At 44.7% G+C, this 25086-nt stretch overlaps 1 protein-coding gene across 1 annotated transcript in view; it reads left to right on the forward strand.

The window, feature by feature from the left end:
* LOC122805432 (E3 ubiquitin-protein ligase TRIM39-like) overlaps positions 1-25086 on the forward strand; it is a 331955-nt gene that overhangs the window by 109463 nt on the left and 197406 nt on the right. The window contains exon 3 of the mRNA XM_044075575.1: positions 4929-5159. Within this exon, the coding sequence (XP_043931510.1) occupies positions 4929-5159 (231 nt within the window). The remainder of the gene's footprint in view (positions 1-4928; positions 5160-25086) is intronic.

The following is a 25086-nucleotide window of genomic DNA, read 5'->3' on the forward strand; positions in this document are numbered from 1 at the left end:
GGGGTTTAAAATTTTAAAATTCAGTAGGCCTTTATTAAAATTATGGGGCTTATTAAACAGAAAATTATGTTGATTCCTGACTGTGCAGAACACTAAGATCTAAAAGAGTTGATGCATTCTGCTTTAGGAAACATACTTTGCGTTGTGGTTTTGATGCTTTAGAAGCATCTTGCGGGGCTGCTGTCACTGGGTCTGTACATTGAAGGCATGCTTGGCTTAGGGAACAAACTTTCCAGATCATGTAAAAGCAAAATTACTTTATGCACCCTTAAACCAAGCGCGCCTAATTGGCAATAGAGTAGAAGTCGTCCTCAAAAGGATGGAGGAAAAAGCTAAATCTATGCAAACTGTTAAAGATTTCTTAAAAGTACAGCCACCTAGATTCAGTAGGCATTGGCTTTCAAAGAACTGGTCCTTTCCAGTTCCTTCCAGGCCTACAGTCCAAACCCAGGGGCAGCAGACCACCAAGACTTCAGTCTCAGGTTATGCTCAGATCTAAGCAGTGGGGTGCTCCCATGTCCAAAGCAGGGAGTAGTAGGCACCCCCTATGGTAAAATTGCACAATGACTTATCCTGGACTCCTCCAGGCCGTGCTCAGCTACTTGCACCTTTAGGAGGAAAGCTTGCTCTGCATGCAGAAAAACGGGAATGCATTACCCAAGACAAATGGGTTTTAAACATTTGTCTCTCTAGTTTACAGATTCCACTTCCGTTCACTTCCAACCTTAAGTGGATGGTCATACCTCCCCCCAAACCAGAGGGAGGCCCAAAAGCAAGTTGTATGTGTCTGTCCTCAGCATCAAGGCTATACAACCTGTCCCAGCAGAAGAAAAGGGACAAGGTTTTTATTCAAGACTGTTCCTGGTTCCCAGAAAAGAAAACTCCTGGCTTCTTATCCTGGATCTGTCTATTCTCAATACCTTTCTGGTGGTTCTACAATTCAGAATGCTAACTCTCCAATAAACTGCTTCCTATGCTAGCCAAGGATTCCTGGCTGGCAACCGTAGACTTAAAAGAAGTGTACCTGCACATCCCTATAAGGGAATCTTGCAGGAAATACTTGCGCTTCAGGGCAAGCTCTATGCACCATAAGTTCTCTGCACTTCCCTTTACTGCGTCCAGGTTGTTCAGAGTGCCTAGCTCAAGCCATTGCATTTTGCAGGCGGAGAGGTATTCAAATTACCCATACTTGGATGATTGCCTGATTCAAGGGGAAAGTCAGGACTTGCTGTTGCAGCACCTGGCATTTGTAAAGAGACTTCTAACCTCACTGGGGTACACCATCAAAGAAAAGAAATCACACGTAGTACCCTGCCAACAGATTTGTATTTCTGGGAGCAAGCTTGAGCATAACTTCCCAGATGGCATTCCTCATTCCAGAGAAACAAAATTTGACAACTTACTTCAACCTACTGACTGGCCACAAAAACCCAGCTATCTGCAAGGAAAATACTGCAAGCTCTGGGGTTCATGGCCTCTTTCATTCTATTAATTCCATATGCAAGACTATATATGAGAACTTCCAAGACTATATACGAGAACTTCAATGGTATCTAAAATTTTGTATGTTGTCAACACACTCAGGACCTGGAAACAATAATACCCATCATTCCTTGTCTAAGGGCAGAGTTTCTTTGGTTTGGTGGGCAGAGGCCTGCAACCACAACAAGAGACTCCCTTTCACTCTACCCCCTGCCGACCAAACCCTAACAGACGCATCAGACTATGGATGGGGGGCTCACATGGCAGGGCAGTGCATTCAGTCAAATGGGACCCAAAGCAGATGCACCTGCATATCAATCAAAAAAAAATGTTAGCTGTACAGAATGCTTTGACAGCCTTCAAAGACCTCTCTCTTCAGGACAACTATTGATAAAGACGGACAGCACCACAGTTATGTGGTACATAAGCAAGCAGGAGGAAACCCATTCCTGCCAACTGTGCAGACTAGCTGTGGCTCTGTGGAACACAGCCTTGAGCAACCAAGTGCACTTACAAGCTCAGTTCTTGCCAGGCAAACTAAATTCATTGGCAGATGACTTGAGCAGAAATCTCATGGAAATATTCAAGCTTTTGAGGAACAGATGGGGGACTCCAGAGGTGGACTTGTTTGCCTCCCCTCACAACTATCAGTTGAACAAATACTGCACCAAAACTCCCCATAGTCAAGCTTGGAAAGTGGATGCCATGTCCTTTACCTGGGGAAAGCCTGTCAGTCTATGACTTTCCCCCTCTGCCTGTCCTCTGAGGTTCTACTAAAGGTCAAACAGGACAAGCCAAGGACAATCCTGATTGCACCAGACTGACCACGCCAGCACTGGTAACCTCTTTTGTGCAGAACAGTGCTACAGCCATGGCACCTGCCTCAATCCCCATTCTGCACCCTCCGCTTCAAACCCTGAACCTTGCAGCCTGGCTAATCCCTTAAGCTCACTTTTAGCAACCCTCAGTAAGCAGGTACTGGATGTCATCCTTGAGGCAAGGAGGCCTAGTACTAGAAAATCCTAGTCAGAAAAATGGAAAAGATACTGTTCCTGGAGACTGTCTCAGGGGATGGGCGCAGCGGTGGCCAGCTTACCCCATAAGTAATCTAGTATAACAGAAATGCTCCACAAGGGCCTATCCTTCTCTTCAGTTAAGATTCATGCCTCCGCCATCTCAGCCCATTATAATACTGAGGCCACCCCTCTTCTCTCATCCTCTGGTAAAACAGTTCCTTAGGGGGGCCAAAAATGTAAGACCCCCCCCCCCCCAAGGACAGCTTCCACTCCAGCCTGGGACCTTAACTTTGTATTGGAAAAAACTTACTCTTCCCCCTTTGAACCGGCTGCTACAACAGTGTCGAAATTCCTCTCTTGGAAAGCCGCTTTACTTCTAGCCATCACTTCAGCAAGAAGGGTGTCTAAACTGCAGGCCTTATGGCAGTGGAACCCTTCATCATCTTCCATGCGGAGAGGGTTTCCCTCAGGACTAAACCCTTCTTTTATGCCCAAGGTGGTGTCTAGTGTGGCTTTAAACCAGTCCATTCATTTGCCTACTTTTTTCTGTAATCCACAGAATAAAGGGGAAAGGTACTGCATTCTCTGGATGTGCACAGACAGCTTAGATTCTATTTGGACAAGACTAAGCGCCTCAGAAAATCTGACCAGCTGCTAGTTACCTTTGCTGCAGGGGCAGAGGGGAAAGCCATTTCAAAGCAAACCATTTCCAAATAGTTAGCACACTTGCATATATTTCTGCTACAAGCACCATGGAAAACATACCCCACAGGGGATAAGAACACATTCCACTAGGGATGCATCTACCTCTACTGCATTTCTCAGAGGAGTCCCTACCAGAGACATCATGGAAGCTGCAATCTGGAGCACGTACTTTCACCAAGCATTACCACTTGCCTATCTTTTCTTAATCCAGAACTGGATTTGCCACAGCAGTCTTACAGGGCCTGATTGCCAGCCCTAATGCTTCTTAATCTACCTTCACCCTTCCTTAGCTTTTGGAATCGACTCAAATGTGGTGACTGCAACAGTGAAACAAGAAGAACATAGTACAGTTGTGTGCACTTATCATAAATGTAGATGTTCAAGTGTATTCACTGTTGCGGTCCTGTTTACCCTCCCTCCAGCCCCCTGATTATTTGCTTTCACGTATCCTTTTTGGTTTGGCATATCTTATACTATGTGTATTTGCTTTTTGCTGGGGGTGTTCCACACCATGTAATTGCTTCCTATTGTGGGACACCTGAATCTTTGGCAAGAAAAACTGATGTAATGCCATCGGCTGCTGGCGAGCTGATGTCATGGAAGAAGCGACAGCAGCCGGTGCAGAAATCCCAAGACTCTGGTATTCAGGCTGGCTGAGGGCTACCTGCAGACAGATAACCCAAATGTGATGACTGCAACAGTGAATGCACTTAAATATCTACATTTATGGTAAGTGTACACAACTGTATGTATTTAGTGAAGAATAAACATGAGACTTGCCATTTTCCCGCAACAAGGTATTATGGGGTATTTTATGGTGTATTTAGTAGTTTCATTTGCATATGCAGTTGGAAGAAAACATTTTTTTTTGTAGTTTACCTTTAATTTCAAATGACAGCTTCATGTAGATTTGTACACATGGCGCAATTTAATAACATTGAACCTAAGAAAATGCATTTCAATTATTGAAGAGTTAAACACTTTGTACTGAACTAGAAATGTAAAGTGAAGACACTAAGCACTGCTAAGCATCATTTTCCTGGTGGTTTTGTTTTTTAGGTTAACGGTGGTATATACAGTGTTAATGCAGTGCTAATAGGGAATGTGGCAAAGAAAATAGTAATATTTACGTAGGTTTTTTAATTTATTTTAATAAACTCATTAACATTGAATAATAACTGTTTTTATTTATTTGTTTTTAACCCTTGACTCTTGTCTCGCCATTTGCATGGCCAGGTAAGCCGGTGGAGTGGGCACTGGGCTGACTGCACTGGTCCTCCATAACTTTTGCTAGGGGCATTGTCCGCAAGCTGCCCTGTCCCATCCCCTCTCGTGAAGCATGGAAAATTGTTTCCCCGAACTCCACGAGGGAACTTGCGCTTCCCTATTTGCCTTCAAACACTCAACTCCCCTTCCCCAGAAGAGGTGAGTGGACCATTACTCTTCGCTCTTCCCCCTCCCTACTTGGCTCCTTCAGTGCTTGGACTGTTAATTGAACCCCACTTGCATGCGTCCCAGTAAGGACTCCAGTCTTGTTCCCAAGCTGGAAATGATGGGCTTTGAATTGCTGGAGTTTCAGTGAATTGTTGATTACCATTTCACAGACAGTATAGAGCTATGGAATCCACTTTTAACTTTGCAGGAAAGACTTGCAAGATTGATTGTCATTGTTCCTATAATAATTGTTTTGAGTAATATATTCTTTTTATTGTTTTATGTAAACAGAAGAGTATAGACTCTCTCAGAAAAAATGTCATCTCCGAATTTGGCATTTTGCATCAACTTCTGAATGAAGAACAGAACAGGATTCTAGGCCAACTTGATGCTGAAGAAAAGATGTGTACAGGAGAGATTATTTCAAATTTGAAGTCTGCTTCAGAGAAGAGTTCTTCTATTGATAAAATAATAAAGGACACTGAAGAAAGATTGAAGCTTCAGGATGCAGAATTCCTCAGAGTAAGTTTTACACTGTGACTTTCATTAGAATGAGTAGTTTAGGAGATGGATGGAAAATTGATTTTATTTTAGTAAATCAGTGTGTAGTGGTCTTTTTGCTGTGATAGTTTCTTATTGTAGTATTATGTACACCAGACAGCAGTTTGTTTACTGTCTTAGTTTCATTAAGTGGTTTTACCAGAGGTTTTTAAATTGAGTTCTATACAGTCCCTGGGTTTCAGGAAGGCTTACCATGATACCAATGCCTTAACCCCAAATATTTCTGTGTTATAAAGTCGTTCTGATTCTGAAACAGCTCTTCTCCCAAGTGATGATTTTAGCATAGAAAAAATTTTACTTGGGAAGCTGCATGCTAATGTAACAGTCTGAGGAAGTGGCTATACAAGTCATGTGCTGTCCTGGAAATGGCTACAGCTATGGACTTAACTGTGCACAAATTCAGAGAATCGCTGTGCTGCCTTTTTTTTCCCCTCTGGGAAGAAAAAGTGAATGTCCTCTTCTGGCGACGTTCACCCTTTCACTCCTGTGGGAATGCTGGTAAGTAAAGCAAAGCTGCATTGGGGTGCATGCCTGAATGGATCCGATGTGCATCTGATGAAGTAAGATGTTAGTAGAAGAAATCAAGACGGTTAACAGAATAAGCAAAAGGAACAAACAGTGCATGTAGGGAATGTGTATGAGCATATGTCCAACAGAGAGGCAGGAGATGAGATGAAGGAAGGTTTAGTTGTAACTGAGTACAGTAACAAGTGGGGGGAAAATTGGTATTTTGTAGCAAGTCAGGTGAGACAATAGACTGATGCCATTAGAGTCAAGAAAAGGAAAATATCAAAAGAATAAGCTGTGCTGGTCTGATAATTTTGTGGAGAAATGACTGAAGCCAGCTTTATTGCTCCTACAGCTTGATGAAAATTAGTCTTAGATGATTCAGCCCATCCTCTTCAACCTTGGGACTGGTTTGCTTGGCACCTTTTAATACTCTTCCAGGCGTTACACCCCCCCCCCCCCTTTCAGCTCTCCTTCCTAATGCACTATACTTTTTCACTTCAGATCTGGATATTTATTAAGAGACAATATCAGCTTTATTTTCTGGGGAGTTTAGGATTGTTTAGATGTTCATCGTGTTTCACTGTTGCAGTCATTACTCTTGGGTTATCCTGCTGGCAGGCTACCCGCAGTCGGCCAGATTCCAAAGTCTAGGTCTGGCGTCTGTTGCTGTCGCCTCTTCCTTGACGTCAGTGTGCCAGGGGGTATAAAAGAAGCAGCCAATGCCATTTTCTTCAGTCTTTCTTACCTTGTGGTGCCCGAAGCAAAAGCAGTTCACAAGTGCCGGTCGGCTGACTCCTGAGATTTTCAAATCAGAATTTCAGATCCGAAGTCTTCATTAAAGCTTTCTTGCTCCAGACCGATGTCAGAAAAAGTTAAAAATTGTATTTCTTGTGGGAAGCAAATACCTCATAAGGATTTTCACTCTTACTGTATTCCTTGCCTAGGCCCTGATCACAATGTTGCTTGTCGGATTTGTGCTAGATTTAACCAACGCACTATCAAGCGTTGGTTTGATTTTGCTTTTCATTACTTTAGCCGAAGATTTAACTACATAATGCCGTAGGATCAGCCGACAACCGCACTTTACAAAAAAACGCAAGGATAAGGAAAAGGATAGGCATCCGAGGTCCAAAACAGACTAAGCCTCTTGTGCTCAATGAGGTGCTTTCGCAGCCCCTGGCGCCCGCTACCTCTGAGCCACAGGCTGCTTCCGACTCCCACGTGGAGCCGACTGGGCCTCTGGATACTCAAGGTATTGGATACTCGGAAATCATTCCCTTAGATTGGTCCAGAGCCACTGAGCAGGCATCGGCTTCTGAGGGTGTCTTCAGATCTACACAACTATATGTAAAGTCACCCTCTGCTTCAAAGACTAAAGCAGCAGTAAAGACAAAGAAACAAGTACAGCATTCTCCTACTCAGACTACCATGCCTAAAAAAACGTGCTCAAAATGGCCGAAGACCTAATTACTTTGATCAGGGGTTCCCAACCCCTTCTTGATAAGAGGCCTAGGCAAGAGACAAGAGTATGATTCTTCTGATCAGGTTTCTATTTCCTCTGATTCCTCTCCTGAACAAGATTACTCCATGCTTCCCTATGTGGATTCTGATGCTGAAGAATCCATTCCTTCAGCCTCTCCTCCTGAGGATTATTCTTTTGGGGAAACCCTGCATACCATGAGGGAACATTTTCCACTGGGAGAGCCAAGGTTATTCTTAATCTAAGAAAAGGCTCGGAGACTTTCTGCTTACTTCCTCAGCACAGACCCCTTGCTATTCCACCTGTGCTAGACATTGTGGACTATGTATTTTCAGAGTCCAGCCTGACCCCAGACTCTACCCCCTGCACCTGCTAAGCCAGACAGATACTACAGGGTTCCAGATTCTCATAAATTCCTGTATAAAAACCCCGCTGCTGAGCCAGAAACTATATCACAAGGTCCCAAGGGGGTTAAAGCTTCCACTGCAAAAAACCCTGTCCCCTCTGATAGGGATTCCAGGGCACTAGACAGATTGGGGGGGGGTCTACACTTTCCTTACCCTGGCTGTAAGGGCCTTAAATTGTCAGTTTCATATGCTTAAATATCAGCAATATTTAATGTCGCTGCTTAAACAGAAAATGTTGACAAGTACTGAATGTTCAGAAAACAAGGAATTGCAGGATATGTTGCATGCAGCTGAACAAGTGGGAAAGCATACTTTGCAATGTGGTTATGATTCACTGGAGGCCTCCTGCAGGGTCGCTGTTACAGGTTCTGTTATTAGAAGGCATGCTTGGTTAAAGGAACAAAATCTGCCTGATCATGTTAAAGCAAAATTATTAGATGCACCATTACAGCATGATACTTTGTTTGGTTCTAAAGCAGAAGAGGTATTGAAAAAAATGGAGGATAAAGCAAAATCCGTGCAAATAGTCAAGGATTTCTTACAGGTACAACCACCCAGATTAGCAGAAACTGGCCTTCTAAAACTTGGTCCTTTCCAGTGTCGGACCACAAAGAGGCAGATACAGGCGTCCCAGAGGCGGAGGTCAGCCCCAAGGCTCATACAGGCCTAAACAATGGGGTGCTCCTACCTCCAAAAGCGGAGAAGACAAATCACAACCTTACAAGAAACGGTCCCAATGACTTTCCTCTACCAGATCCAAGCACTCTTCTTTTGCAGCCCCTTTAGGGGAAAACTAGCACTTTTCTCCACAAATTGGCAAAGGATTACACAAGACAAATGGGTCCTGAACATAGTGTCCCAAGGCTACAGGTTCCATTTCCACACACTACCAAGGTCAAAAGGTATGCCAGACCTGCCACACAATCAATGGGAGAGGCACAAAAACAAATTACGGCCCTCATGGACATAAGGGCCATTCAACAAGTACCGCAACAAGAACAGGGGCAAGGAATTTACTCCAGACTCTTCCTAGTACCCAGAAAGGACAAAACCTGGAGACCAGTACTGGACCTGTCTATACTAAATACATTTCTGGAAGTTCCAAAATTCAAGATGCTGACTCTGCAGCAGCTACTGCCCATGCTGGGCAAGAAGGCTTGGCTCGTAACTTTGGACCCAAAAGAGGCATACCTGTATGTCCCAATCGGGCAATCTTGCAGAAGATACCTCAGATTCATAGCTGGCTCATTGCATTACCAATTCTCTGCACTGCCCTTTGGCTTATCTACTGTGCCCAGGATCTTCACAAAATGCCTGGCACCCGTAATTGCTTTTTGCAGACAAAAAGGAATTCCGATATATCCCTTCTTGGACGACTGCCTAATTCAAGCAGAGAACAAAGGCATTCTCCTAAAACCTCTAGCGGTTGTAAAGATTACTAATTGGCCTAGGGTACACAGTAAACGAAAAGAAATAGAAACTAGTGCCCTCTCGAGATAATATTCCTGGGTGCAAGCCTAAATACAACTCCCAGATGGCTTATTTCACGCCAGACAAACGAAAGCAACGGACTACTTACTTCAAGAGTTTGACAATAAAAACCCACTTATCTGCAAGGAAAATCCTGCAGGCCTTGGGGTTCATGGCATGCTGCATTCTACTAATTCCATATGCCAGACTGCATATGAGGAAACTACAATGGTATCTAAAAAGTGTTTGGACTCAGCATTGTCGCAGCCTAGAGACAATCATAACCTTGATCCCCTGCTTACAACAGGAGTTTCAATGGTGGTCCCAGGCCCGTCACCGCAACAAGGGACAGCCTTTCACTTTACCTACAGCCAGGCAGACAGTAACAACGGATGCATCGGATTATGCCTGGGGAGCACATATGGCAGGAAAATGTATACAGGGCACGTGGCCCAGGGAACAAATGCATCTTCACATCAATCAGAGAGAGATGCTAGCTGAACAAAATGCCCCGACAGCCTTCAAGGACCCAATACATCCAGGAAAACTATTTAATCAAGACGGACAATACCATAGTTATGTGGTACATAAGCAAGGGGGCACGCATTCCTACCCTCTATGCAGACAAGCCATGACTTTGTGGAACACGGCACTGACCTACCAGGTACATCTGCAAGCACAATTCCTGCCAGGAACAAAAAATACACTGGCAGATGAACTAAGCAGAAATCTCATGGATCCTCACGAATGGAAGCTAAATCCACAAGTGTTCAACATAACAAGGGAGTGGGGATGCCCAGACCTAGATCATTTTGCTTCCCCTCACAATTGCCAAATACATTTTGTGCAAGGACTTGTCACTCTCAAGCATGGAAAGTGGATGTTCTATCATTCAGCTGGAAAAGCCTGACAGTCTCTGCCTTCCCTCCGATGCCTCTTCTCACCAAGGTACTTCTAAAAGTCAGACGAGAGGCCAAAAATGATCCTGATTGCACCAAACTGGCCACACCAGCACTGGTATCCAGTCCTAAAGACTTTGTCCCAAGGCCCACCTTGGCCTCTTCCTCAAATCCCTCGTCATCTGACACAGCAAAACAATCAGATTCTGCACAGTCAACTCAGAACCTTACACCTGTCAGCATGGTGAATAATGTAGCCACTCAGACTGCACCTCCCTCCAAAGCTGTTATGGATGTAATTTTGGAAGCCAGGAGGCCCAGCGCTAGGAAATCTTATGCAGAAAAATGGAAGAGATTCTGTGCTTGGAACCAGGCACAAGGGCTCGACCCACTGGTCCCTAATATTACCTCCGATTTTGCAGTACTTGACTGATATGTTGGGCAAAGGCTTATCTTTTTCATCTATTAAAATCCATGCCTCTGCTATTTCAGCTCATTACAATGCGGGTCCTCATATTTTTTTCACCTCCTCTACTACGACAGTACCTCAGAGGGGCAAAGAATATAAGGCCCCCTAGAAGAGCACCGGTACCTACTTGGAACCTCAATTTTGTTTTAGAAAAACTAACGCTGCCTCCATTTGAACCAGCCAGCGCAGCTGATCTTAAATTCCGGTCATGGAAAACTGCTCTGTTCCTAGTAATAACTTCAGCAAGAAGAGTCTCAGTTACAGGCATTGATGGCTGTAGAACCTTTCCTCATTTTTCATCAAGACAGGGTTTCTTATTACAAACCCAACATTAATGCCAAAAGTGATCTCCAATGTGGCCTTAAACCAAACCATCCATTTGCCTACTTTCTACCCAAATCCCCAGAATAAAGGGAAAGACTTCTGCACGCTTTGGATATACACAGGCAGCTACGATTTTACTTGGACAAAACAAAAGCTTTCAGAAAAACTGAGCAACTGTTTGTAGCATATGCTGCAGGATCACAAGGAAAGCCTATTACAAAGCAGACCTCTCCAAATGGATAGGTTCATAGGTAGGTACCAGGCTATCGACCCAAGGGCCTACACAAGCCTAGCCAACAAGGTTCCCTGGCTTACGCCACCCAAGAAAGTTATTTTCCTGTGCCACTGACTAGCAGAGGCACAGAAGTGATCCCACTGCATCTGCTTCTGTTATGCACAACATGGCAAATCTGTACCTAAGGGCGTTGCGCATCATTCAGAGCAGCAGCCACTTCAGCAGCTTTCCTCAGAGGGGTACCAACCAAAGACATATTAGAAGCTGCAACCTGGAGCTCAGTGCAGACTTTTACCAAGCACTACCACCTACCTCTATACTCCAAATTCAGAGCAGGCTTTGCCACCGCAGTTCTGCAGGGTTTGTTAGCCTCGCCAAATCCAATCTAGACCCAGCCACCCAACCTCAGCTTTGGGACTCTACCCAAGTGTAATGACTGCAACAGTGAAACACGAACATAGTACAGTTGTGTACTTACCATAAATGTAGAGGTTAGTGTATTCACTGTTGCAGTCCAGGTTACCCACCATCCCCCTCTTTGCTGGAACTATTCTGCACTTCTCAACTCTATACAACCTATGTGGTATATTTGCTTGTAGATGAAATGTTTATAGTAATATATGCATAGTTTGGCATATTTATTTCCTTTCAGCCTTCCTATCTGGGGGCACCTGACATCTGGGGCAGGAAAAACTGAAGAAAATGGCATCTGTTGCAACTTTTATACCCCTGGCGCTCTGACATCAGGGAAGAGGCGACAGCAACCGACGCCGGACCAAGACTTTAGAACTCTTGCCGACTACGGGTCTCCTGCCAGCAGGATAACCCAAGTGTAATGACTGCAACAGTGAATACACTCCTCTACATTTATGGTAGGTACACAACTGTACTTTCTTCAGTACTCAAGTCAGATTATTTCATTTTGTACCACTTTTCACTTCAGGCTGCTTGTTAGTGTCACTTGAAAATTTAGTTGTTTTTGCTTCTTGCTGTAGTTGCCATATTGATTTTAATGTGTAGTCAGTCAATATCAGAGTTTTGCACTTTACTGCATTTGCAATTGCTCTGTTTCAATTGCTGTAGTGTTTATGGCCAAGGTTAAGGCTGCTAGCTTTTCTCAATTCAAAACAGGGGTCCAAGCCTCTTCATGATTGGGTTAGATTACCTTGATTCAGAGTGCAATATTTGCAGAAAGTTTGTCACCCATATTCTGCAGGAAAGTAGAAATAGTTTGGTTCTGAAAGGGCTGTTGCATGATTCCACCAGCTTCGACCCCTGGAAAGAAAAAAGGAAAATTGGAGGATGGGCGGGGTCCCAAGAGGGTTAGGCAAGCCCTCCCCCTGCTTTGGATAAGGTATGCAGGGTGGAGGGTTCCCTCCACTGGTTATTTCTTCTACAGTGTCTTGGGAGCATGCAAGGGACCTCAACAGTTTCTCAGGGGTATATGTAGTTCCTGATCCTCCTATTTTCAAAAGTTTTTCATTAGCAAAATAATTCTCAATCCTAGGATTCTAGGTCATCCTTTTCATTGTTAGTTCACACTTTTACATCTCTTTGCAGTCTGTGTCTGCCTTGATTGGAGAAAATGATGAAGGTACTAGTAAAAGCTCATATTTTGTTGGGTGCCTGCCTTCTCCCCGAATGTGTGTAATGGCAAGAGGTCTCCTGCATTCTGGGACTTGTATTGGCATCAGCTGTTTCAAAGCTGATGATGCTGCTGCACATTCCTCCATTGGTACTATTTTACATTGATGGGGAGTGGCAGTAGTGGTTTTCTTTATAGAAGTAACTTTGGCTCCAAGCCTTTAAGTGCTGAAGGCTGCTAGGGCTCTAGTAGTTTGTCAATAGATCAGCTAGGGTTCTAGTAGTTGATGTCAATAGATCGGCACCAGCATTGATCCTTATCCCCTCTGAACCACTGTCACTATGTCAGGCTTCGACCTGTATACGTTGAAACCATTCTATCTGCACTTGCATTATACATGGTTCCAGGGACTGGCTTTTCTCCTTCTGCACCCAATACGTGGTTATTCACTAAGTAGATGTTCTTCATGTTTCACTGTTGCAGTTATCACACTTGGGTTATCCTGCCAGGGGTAGCTCTCAGCCTGAATACCAGAGGCTTAGTATTTCTGCATCGGTTGCTGTTGCTTCAGGACTGACGTCAGCTCATCAGTGGTATAAAAACAGGCAGCCGACGCCATTACATCAGTCTTTCTTGTAGAGGAGCCAAAAGCAGAAGCAGTTCGCACAAGTACCAGTCGGCCGCTACCTGAGTTTTTGTTTCCGAAGTTTAAGTCTTTGTAAAGAGACTCGGGGAAATTTTTAGATTCATCACAGCACAGACGCTTGGCTATCCCTCCTGATGTTCTTCGTGTTTCACTGTTGCAGTCATCACATTTGAGTTATCTGCCTGCAGGTAGCCCTCAGCAGGTCTGAATACCAAAGTCTTTGGATTTTTGCATCGGATGCTGCCGCCTCTTCCATGATGTCAGATATCAGGGGTGTAAAACATGCAGCTGATGCCATTGCATCAATCTTTCTTGCCGTGCAGTGCCCGAAGCAGAAGCAGTTTGCAAGTGCCAGTCGGCTGACTCCCGAAATTTTCATTTCAGAGTTTCAGACTTGAAATTTCCAAATAAGATGGGTACCCCATTGGGGACCCTTTTTTCTTGTCCTAACCGATGTCAGAAAAAATTAACAATTGTCTTGCCTGTGGAAAGCAAATTACATCATAGAGATTTTCATTCTTACTGTGTCACCTGTTTAGGCCCAGACCACGACATCCCTCTGTTTTGTGCTTTGTTCAATGCTCAAACTATTCGTAGTCTGGCTATTTTTGTAGCTAAATACGTTAGATGTTCGTGTTACACTGCTGCAGTCATTACGCTTGGGTTATCCTGCCATCAGGCGGTTCCCCAGTCGGCCTGAGTTACAAAGTCTTGGTCCAGCGTCGGTTGCTGTCGCCTCCTCCCTGACGTCAGTGCGACAAGGGTATACAAGATGCAGCCGACACCATTTTCTAGTCTTTCTTGCCGCGCGGTGCCTGAAGCAGAAGCAGTTAGCAAGTGCTGGTCGGCCGACTCCTGAGATCCTAATCCAGAACCGGAGTCTTCTACAAAGCTTAAGTACCCCATTATGGAAACTTTTTCTTGCCTCAGACCAATGTCAGTAAAAGTTAACTGTATTTCTTGTGAGAAGCAAATACCTCCTAAGGATTTCCACTCCTATTGTATTCCATGCCTAGGCCAAGACCACGACGTCACTCATTTGTTTTTTGCTAGATTTAACAAGCACACTACTAAACGTCGGTTTGGTTTTGCCCGACATTATTTTGGCAGAAAATTCAATTACACCATGCAGTCGGAACTTCCGACGACCGGAATACATAAAAAGCGCAAAGACAAGGACGGGCATCCAAAGCCCAAAACTGACTAGGCCTCTTCTAGGCTGGTCGCCGGTTCTCCGGTTTGTTTTCAGCAAGGTGCCTTCGCAGCCCCTGACAACCACTTCCACAGAACCACAGACCGCCTCCAACTCCCATGTGGAGCTGGCTGGGCCTGTGGACGCTCTAGGTTTTCACCCTATCGAAACTAACCCTTCAGAGGGAGCTGAAGTAGCTGAGCAATCCACAGCTTCAGAGGGTGTTTTTAGACCCACCCAGTTAACAATTAAACCCTCTGCTAAGTCTAAGGCCCCCTTAAAAACAAAAAACAGATACAGCATTCTCCACGGCAGGCTTCCATGCCTAAGAAACAAATGCTCAAAATGGCCGAAGACCTAATCACCCTGATCAGAGGGTCCCATCCCCCTCCTGATAAAAGGCCCAGACAGGATGCAGACTATAAATCTTCCAACCAGGTGTCCATTTCTTCAGATTCATCCTCAGACCTAGGATATTCCTTAATCCCTTATGAGGATTCCGATGCTGAGGAATCAATTCCATCAGCCTCTTCGGCTGAGAAATATTCCTTTGGGGAGACCTTGCATACCATGAGGGAGCATTTCCATTGGGAAGGTCAGGATTACTCAGAATCCAAGAAAAGGCTCAGACTTCCTTTTATTGCCTCAACACAGACCCCCTTGCTCTTCCGCCAGTGTTAGATATTGTGGATGATGTGTACACTGGATCCAGCTTAAACCCTGACACCTTACCTCCAGCCCCAGTTAAACCTGATAGATATTACAGAGTACCTGACTCTCTCTCACATTTCTGTATAAAAGCCCTGTTGCTGACCCTGAAACTATTTCTCAGGGACCCAAAGGGATTAAGGCCTCATCGGCTAAAAACCCAGTTCCCTCTGACAGAGATTCCAGAGCAGTAGACAGATGGGGAAAGAAAGTATATACGTCTGCAACTTTAGCAATGAGAGCCTTAAATTGCCAGTTCCACATGATAAATATCAGCAATTTTTGATGTCTCAGTTGAAACAAAAGATGCTTTCAGATTCAGATCCTCCTAATTTTAAAGAAATGCATGCGGCTGAACAAGTGGGAAAATACTTTGCAATGTGGGTTTAATTCCTTAGAGGCCTCCTGTAGAGCAGCAGTTACAGGCTCTGTCATTAGAAGGCATGCTTGGTTAAAAGAACATAAGTTACCAGATCATGTTAAGGCAAAATTATTGGATGCATCTTTTCAGCGGGATGTGTTTGGAGTTATGGCAGAGGAGGTATTAAAGAAGATGGAGGATAAGGCAAAATCTATGCAAACAGTGAAGGATTTCTTACAGGTTCAGCCTCCTCGTTTTAGCAGAAATTGGCCAACAAAGAATTGGTCCTTTCCAGTCAGACAGACCTCAAAGGAGCAGATACAGACATCCGAGGTAGAGGTCAAGCACAAGGTCCTTACAGGCCTCGACAATGGGGTACACCAGGCCAGAAAGAAGGGGAAGACAGGCCACAACCTTACAAAAAGCAGCCTCAATGACTTCCCACTACAGCTGCCAAACTGCTCTCTTGGCAGCCCCCTTAGGAGGAAACCTGGCACTTTTCTATCACAGTTGGCATTGCATCACCAAAGACAAGTGGGTTCTCGACATTGTATCTCAAGGTTACAGGTTTCACTTTCACACTCTGCCAAGGTTACAAGGAATGCCAAATCTACCACCAAATCAATGGGCAGAGGCTCAAAAAACAATTTACAGCACTCATGGACATGAGAGCTATTCAAAAGGTACCACCACAGGAGCAAGGACAAGGATTTTACTCCACTCTTACTGGTTCCCAGAAAAGACAAAGCCTGAAGACCCTTTCTGGACCTTTCCTCTCTAAACACTTGATTCAAAATGTTGACACTACAGCAGCTTCTTCCCATGCTGGGCAAGAACTCTCATCTCATGACGCTGGACCTCCAGGAGGCATACCTGCATGTCCCTCTCGGACAAAACTGCAGAAGATGCCTCTGATTTCTAGCTGGTGCAATGCACTATCAATTCTCTACACTGCCCTTTGGCTTATCTACTGCGCCCAGGGTCTTCACAAAGTACCTGGCACCAGTAATTGCATTTTACAGGCAAAAAGGAATTCAAATTTATCCATACCTGGACGACTGCCTGATTCAAGCAGAGAGCAAGGACATTCTTCTAAAGCATCTGGCGTTCGTAAAAAAGGTAAGTTGCCTGGGGTACACAGTAAACTAAAATCAAAATTAGTGCCCTCACAACAGATGATATTCCTGGGTGCCAGCTTAAACACAACGGCCCAGATGGCTTATCTCTTGCCAGACAAGCAAGGACAACTGACTCAATACTTTCAATTGATGGCAAAGACCCAACTCCCTGCAAGAAAAATTCTGCAGGCCTTGGGCTATATGGCATATTGCATACTACTAATTCCATATGCCAGACTGCATATGAGGAAACTACAATGGTACCTAAAGAGTGTATGGTCTCAACACTGTCAAAGTTTGGAAACAAGTTATACCACTAATTCCTTTCCTCCAACAGGAGTTTCGATGGTGGGCTCAAGCTTGTCACCTCAACAAGGGGCAGCCTTTTACTCAACCCACAGCCAGGCAAACACTGACAACAGATGCATCGTATTGCGCCTGGGGAGCACACATGGCAGGAAAATGTATTCAGGGCGAGTGGCCCACAGAGCAAAGGCATCTTCACATCAATCAAAAGGAGATGCTAGCTGTACAAAATGCACTTATATCTTTTAAGGACCTGCTGCATCCAGGACAACTACTACTAAAGACAGACTAACACCACAGTCATGTGGTACATAAACAAGCAAGGGGGCACACACTCCTACCCCCTCTGCAGACCATGACCTTGTGGAACACAGCTCTAGACTACCAAGTTCATCTGCAAGCACAATTCCTGCCAGGAGCGAAAAACACACTGGCAGACTACCTAAGCAGAAACATCATGGATCCCCACGAATGGGAATTGAATCCACAAATATTCAGAATGAGAACACAAAAATGGTGGAGCCCGGACATAGATCTGTTTGCATCCCCAATGAACTGCCAGCCACAGAAATTCTGCAGAAAAAATTACCATCCACAAGCATGGAAAGTAGATGCCCTCTCATTCAGCTGGAAAAACCTGCAAGTATACAGTTTTCCGCCTTTACCTCTCCTTCCAAAGGTACTCATAAAAGCCAGGCAAGAAGAGCCAAAGATGATCCTGATTGCACCAGACTGGCCACGCCAGCACTGGTACCCAATCTTAAAGAACTTGGCACAAGAACCACCCTGGATTTTGCCTCAAATCCCACATTTGCTGACACAGCACAACAGTTGGATACTTCACAGCCAGCTAAAGATGTTAAACCTAGCTGCTTGGAAACTTCCTTAGTCAAGCAAGCAATGCCTCTCTCCAAAGCTGTTATGGATGTCATTCTGGAGGCCAGAAGGCGTAGCACCAGGGAAGCCTACTCTGATAAATCGAAGATTCTGTGCCTGGCACCAGGTGCACAGCCTTGACCCTCTTGTCCCAAACATTCCTCAGATACTTCAATATTTAACTGAGATGCTGGACAAGGGCCTCTCCTTCTCATCTGTCAAGATCCACGCCTCAGCCATTTCATTTTCCACCAGGACAGGATGTCTTTAAGAACTAACCCTACGTTTATGCCAAAGGTGGTGTCAAGTGTGGCTCTAAACCAAACTATTCACCTGCCAACTTTCTATCCAAAACCACAGAACAAAGGGAGAGACTACTACATTCTTTGGACATTCACAGGCAGTTACGCTTCTGCTTGGACAAAACCAAAGCTTTCAGAAAATCTGAGCAGTTATTGGTAGCAAATGCTGCAGGAGCACAGGGAAAAGCCATTTCAAAACAGTCTCAAAATGGATAGGACATTGTATACATTTCTGCTATACTCACCATGGGAAAGCTGTTCCTAGCAGCATTAGATCTTACTCCACCAGGGCAACAGCCACTTCAACTGCCTACCTCAGAGGAGTACCTACCAAGGGATATTTTGGAAGCAGCAACATGGAGTTCTGTGCATACCTTCGCCAAGCATTACCATCTGCCTTTATACTCTAAATCCAGAGCTGGCTTCGCCACTGCTGTGCTGCAGGTCCTTATAGCCACACCTAATGCCTTCTAGAACCAGCCACCCTACCTCAGCTTTGGGATTCAACCCAAGTGTAATGACTGCAGCAGTGTAACACGATGAACATAGTACAGTTTTGTACCTACCATAAATGTAGGTTTGAGTGCACTGCTGCAGTACAGGTTACCCTCCCTCCTTCCCCTCTTACTTGCTGGTACGTACCTATGCCTTCTACCCTTTACTACCTGTGGGGAGCATTTGCTGGTAACTGAAAAGGTGTTTGCTTTTCTTATGTATGTTTTATTAGCAGTTTGAATTGCCTACCTATTTGGGGGCACCTGACATCTGGGGCAAGAAAAAGTTAAGAAAATGGTGTCGGCTGCATCTTATATACCCCTGTCGTACTGACGTCAGGGAGGAGGCGACAGCAACCGACGCTGGATCGAGACTTTGGAACTCTGGCCGACTGGGGAACCGCATGACGGCAGGATAACCCAAGTGTAATGACTGCAGCAGTGTTTACACTCTTAACATCTACATTTATGGTGGGTACAAAACTGTACTTTATCTCCGTACTCAAATGGCTTGGTTAATCCATCAGACTACTGATCATCTGAAAAAACGTAAGGATAAAGACTGGGGCAGACCACGTAGGTCCAAAACTGCCAACGGTGCTTCCGTTAAGCTAGTCACCAGTCTGCCGGTACACAGTGAGGCGCTTTTGCAGCCCCTGATACCCACCACTACAGATTTGCAGGCCTCTACTGAGACTCATTCTGAGTCAGGTATGCTGCGAGATGCTCCTTCACCTATGGAACCTGCAGATGTCTCTACCTTGGATAGGTCCAGAGCTGCTGTGCAAGTTACCGGCTTCTGAGTGTGTATGCAGGCCTACCGATTTTCATATTAAACCGACTTTGTTTCAAGCTAAGAATGCCCTTTTCCTCTGGCCTAAAGCTCATACTACGCCTTAAAAGCCAACGACCAAAGCACATTCTCAGGCCCATATGCCTCAAAAACAAATGATTAGAATAGCTGAAGATCTTATTACCTTAATTAGGGGAAGCCAGCCTTCCCCCTCAGTGACCTAGAACCGATTTTCTTTCCTGATTCTTTTGATCAGGAATCTGATTCCTTCTGACTACTAGGATTTACCCTTATCTACTTAGGAGGATTCTGATGCAGAGGTTTCCATTCCCCCCGTTTCCCCTCCAGAAGATTTTTCTTTTGGTGAAACCTTCCATACCCTTGGGGAGCATTTCTGTTGGGAAAGCATGTACTATTCGGAGTCCAAAAAGAGACTTGGAGAATTTTTACTATTGCCTCAGCACAGGCCTGTAGCTCTCCCTCTTGTTCTGGAGATTGTTTATGATGTTTTCCTGGAATTCGGCCTGGCCTTACCCCAGACACTTTGCCTCCAGCTCCCAGGAAACTTGATGGGTATTAGAGTACCTGACTATCTCAAATTCCTCTTCAAATCCTACTGCAGCTCCAGAGACCATTTCCCAAGGACCAAAAGGTATTAAGGCTACTACTGCCAAAAATCCGACCCCTTCTGATAGGGATTCTAGAGCTTTAGACAGATGGAGTAAGAAGGTATACACTTCTGCTACTTTGGCTGTTAGGGCTTTAAATTGCCAGTTTCATATGTTAAAAGTATCAGCAGTATATTATGGAACTACGTAAGCAGAAAATGATGTTGATTCCTAACTGTGCTGAACACAGATTTACAAGAGTTAATGCATTCTGCTGACCAAGTTGCTAACATTTTGCAATGTGGCTTTGATGCTTTAGAAGCATCTTGCAGGGCTGCTGTCGCTGGGTCTGTACTTGGAAGGCATGCTTGGCTTAAGGAACAAAACTTGCCAGATCATGTTAAAGCCAAATTACTGGATGCACCCTTAAAGAGCGTCTTTTTGGCAACAAAGCAGAAGTAGTCCTCAAAAGGATGGGGGAAAAAGCTAAATCTATGCAAACTGTTAGATTTCTTACAAGTACAGCCACCTAGATTCAGTAGGCATTGTCCTTCAAAGAACTGGTCCTTTCCAGTCCCTTCCAGGCTTTCAGTCCAAACCCAGGAGCAGCAGATACTAAGACTTCAGTCTCAGGCTATGCACAGATCTAAGCAGTGGGGGGCTCCCACTTCCAAAGCTGGGAGTAGTAAGCCACCCCTATCGAAAAATGGCACAATGACTCGTCCTTAACTCTTCCTAGCTTTGCTCAACTGCTTGCTCCCTTAGGAGGAAAGCTTGCCCTACATGCAAAAAAACTGGTAACTCATTACCCAAGACAAATGGGTTTTAAACTGTTTCCCTAGGATACAGATTCCACTAACGCCCAACCCCAAGTGGATGGCCAGACCTCCCCCCAAATCAGTGGGCAGAGGCCGAAAAACGAGTGCTTTCTCTCCTCCGTATCAGGGCTATTCAACCTGTCCCAGCAGAACAAAGGGGACAAGGTTTTTATTAGACTGTTCCTGGTTCCCAGAAAAAACTCCTGCCGTAATATCCTGGACCAGGCTATTCTCAACACCTTTCTGGTGGTTCCAAAATTCAAAATGCTAACTCCACAGCTTCTTCCTATGCTAGCCAAGGATGCCTGGCTGGCAACTCTAGACTGAAAAGAAGATAAACCTGCAAAAAATGCCTACGTTTCAGGGCAGGCTCCATGCACCATCAGTTCTCTGCACTTCCCTTTAGCTTATCTACTGCACCCAGGGTATTCGCAAAGTGCCTAGCTTCAGCCATTGCATTTTGCAGGCAGAGAAGTATCAAGATTTACCCATACTTGGATGATTGCCTGATTCAGGCAGATAGTCAGGACTTGGTTTTACAACACCTGGATTTTGTAAAGAGACTTCTAACCTCTCTGGGGTACACTATTAATGAGAAGAAATCACACCTTTTACCCTGACAACAGATTGTATTCCTGGGAGCAAGCTTGAACACAGCTTACCAGATGGCATTCCTCACTCCGGAGAAACAAATTTGACAACCTACTGGCCAGAAAAACCCAGCTATCTGCAAGGAAAATTCTGTAAGCCCTGAGGTTCATGGCTTCTTGCATTCTGTTAATTCCATATGCAAGACTGCATATGAGGAAACTTCAGTGGTATCTAAAAAGTCTATTGTGTCAGCATTCTCAAGACCTGGAAACAATGATTCCCATCATTCCTTGTCTAAGGGCAGAGTTCCTTTGGTGGGCAGCGGCCTGCTACCACAACAAGGGACTCCCTTTCACTCTACCCCCCAAACCCTAACAGACTCATCAGACTGTGCATGGGGGGCTCATATGGCAGGGCTGTGCATTCAGAGGAAATGGAACCCAAAACAGATGCACTTGCATATCAATCAAAAATGTACAGAATGCTCTAACAGCCTTCAAAGACCACCTTATTCCAGGATAACTATTGGTAAAGACAGACAACACCACAGTTATGTGGTACTTAAGCAGGGGGGACCCCATTCCTACCCACTCTGCAGACTAGCCATGGCTCTGTGGAACACAGCCTTAAGCTACCAAGTGAACCTACAAGCTCAATTCCTGCCAGGCAAACTAAATTCATTGGCAGACTACTTAAGCAGAAATCTCATGGACCCACACAAATGGAAACTGGAGCCCAAAATGTTCAAGCTCTTGAACAAATGAGGGACACCAGAGGTAGACCTGTTTGCCTCTCCTCAGAACTACCAGCTGAACAAATTCTGCACCAGAACGCCTCAGTCGAGCTTGGAAAGTGGATGCCCTGTCCTTTTTCTTGGGAAAGCCGCAGTCTGTGCCCCCCCCCCCCTGCCTCTACTAGTCGCCAGTCTGCTGGTACTTGGGTTCTTCTAAAGATCAAGTGGGACAAGCCAAGGGCAATGCTGATTGCACCAAACTGGCCATGCCAGGACTGGTACCCCCTTTTGTGCAGTCTGACAGTGCTACAACTATGGCACCTGTCTCAGACCCCTACCCTATTGTACCAGCGAGTGGGCCAGATTCTGCGCCCTCAGCTTCGAACCCTGAACATTGCAGCCTGGCTAATTCCCTGAACTCACCTCTAGCAACCCTCAGCAGGTGTGGGATGTCATTCTTGGGCAAGGAGGCTACAACTATGGCACCTGTCTCAGACCCCTACCCTATTGTACCAGCGAGTGGGCCAGATTCTGCGCCCTCAGCTTCGAACCCTGAACATTGCAGCCTGGCTAATTCCCTGAACTCACCTCTAGCAACCCTCAGCAGGTGTGGGATGTCATTCTTGGGCAAGGAGGCCTAGTACTAGAAAATCCTATTTAGAAAAGTGGAAAAAAAAATATATATATATATATATATATATATATATATATATATATATATATATATATATATATATATATATATATATATATATATATATATATATATATATATATCCGCTGAGCCCAGCTCCAGTTCCTGGAGCTGGGCTCAGCGGATGGACACCACTGTGCCTAACTTAACTCGTATTTTAGATTGTTTAACAGAAATGCTCCACAAGGGCCTATCTTTCTCATCAGTTAAGATTCATGCTTCTGCCATTTCAACACATTATAATACTGAGCCACCCCTCTTCTCTCGCCCCTGCTGAAAGTTTCTCAGAGGGGCCAAAAATCTAAGACCACCCAGGAGAGCCCCTTCTCCAGCCTGGGACCTTAACTTTGTATTGGAAAAGCTCACGGTTCCTCCTTTTCAGCCAGCTGCAACTGCAAAGTTGAAATTCCTTTCTTGGAAAACTGCTTTCCTTCTAGCCATCACTTCAGCAAGAAGAGTGTCTGAACTTCAGGTCCACATGGCGGTGGAGCCCTTCATCATCTTCCATGCTGACAGGGTGTCCCTCAGGACCAATCCTTTATGCCCAAGGTGGTATCCAGTATGGCCCTTAATCAGTCCATTCATTTGCCTACCTTTTTTCCAAATCCACAGAACAAAGGAGAATGAATACTGCACTCTTTGGACGTGCACAGACAACTAAGATTTTATTTGGACAGAACTAAGTCTCAGAACAACTGAACAGCTGCTTGTTGTCTTTGCTGCAGGGCAGAGGGGAAGGCCATTTCAAAGCAAACAATTTCTAAGTGGATATGCCATTGCATTCTTTTCTGCTATAAGCAACATGAAAAACCTACCCCTCCAGGGAGATGAGATCACATTCCACCAGGGCTACATCTGCCTCTACAGCCTTTTCAAAGGTGTCCCTACCAGGAACATCCTAGAAGCTGCTACCTGGGGCACTCTACATACCTTCACCAAGCATTACCACTTGTCTATCTTTTCTAAATGCAGAGCTGGTTTTGCCACTGCAGTCTTGCAGGGCGTAATAGCTGGTCCTAATGCTCTCTAACTTCCTCCTCCCTGCCTTAGCTTTGGGAATTTACCCAAATGTAATGACTGCAACAGTGAATACACAATTAACATTTACATTTATGGTAAGTGTACACAACTGTACTTTTTTCCATTCTCTCCTACTCCAAAAGTGTCGGTCCCAATGGATACCTCAAACTTGCTTGGCAATGTCAATAGGCATGAAAGTGCAAGATCTTTGTGAGAAGACTGGTCAAAACTCATAAACATAAAGGAGGTGCTAGCTCTTAAGTGCACTAAACTCATTAAGTTGTGTGGTGCCTGGAACCTCTTCAGGCGTTTACAGTGTCACATTGATGCGGTATATGTGCAAGGGGGAACCATATCTCACCCTCTTATACAGACTGTCCATGTTAGCATGGGATATAGTTTTACAGCACAGTCTCATTCTAAAGATATCTTATATTCTGTAAGAGCAAGATGGTGTGGCAGACGAGCTGAACCTGGACCAGGGCAGACCCTCGTAAATGGAAACAGAGTTAGGGACTCTTCCAAGATTCTTCCTCAGACCTTTTTGCTTATTCTGTAAGCAGTCAACTGACAAAATTGTGTTCCAGAACTCTGTTCAAGAAGTTGTGGAAGACCTTTGCATTTTCTTTTCCTTGGTTAAGAATGTTCCTGTATGCTTTCTGCCCTTTTGTTTATATATTTTGTTTATTTCTTAATAAAGGACGCCCCCAAAAGTCATAGTAACTCCCTTCTAAACCAGGCAGCAGTTTTCGCTTCTTCTGGAATTGGCCAGGTGCAGTCACCACAAGCTTCCTCATAGACTGGCTTTAACTTGCACAGTATCAGGGATATTTGATGCATTCTGACCTCAAACAAGTCAGCTGACTGCCTGGATGATGGGTTTTTAATACCTTTATTCCCATTTCTTTTATCAGAGGGCATGTAGCTGGTATTAATGGAGGCAAGAAAGTGTGCTACTAGAAAATCATATTAACAAATGGAAAAGTTTTTTTAGTTGGTGCTGCCAAAAGAACCAGCAGCCATTCAGTTAGTTTCTCTGGTCTTACAGTATTTGAGCATCAGTCATATAATCTGTCGTACTTTGTCATTGTTCATTGGTCATCCATTTCATGCAGTCTCAAGTCAGAACGTTATGAAAGGGTTTCTGCATAAGATGCTCTCCAGAAAACCAGTGCCTTCTCTTTGGGATCTTAATTTCTGTGTTACAGAAGCTAACACTTGCTCCATTCCCAAGCTTTGTTAATTCTGG

Source organism: Protopterus annectens, chromosome 1.part1 (genome assembly GCF_019279795.1).
Source record: "Protopterus annectens isolate FY-2018-M chromosome 1.part1, PAN1.0, whole genome shotgun sequence".
Lineage (NCBI taxonomy): Eukaryota > Metazoa > Chordata > Ceratodontiformes > Protopteridae > Protopterus > Protopterus annectens.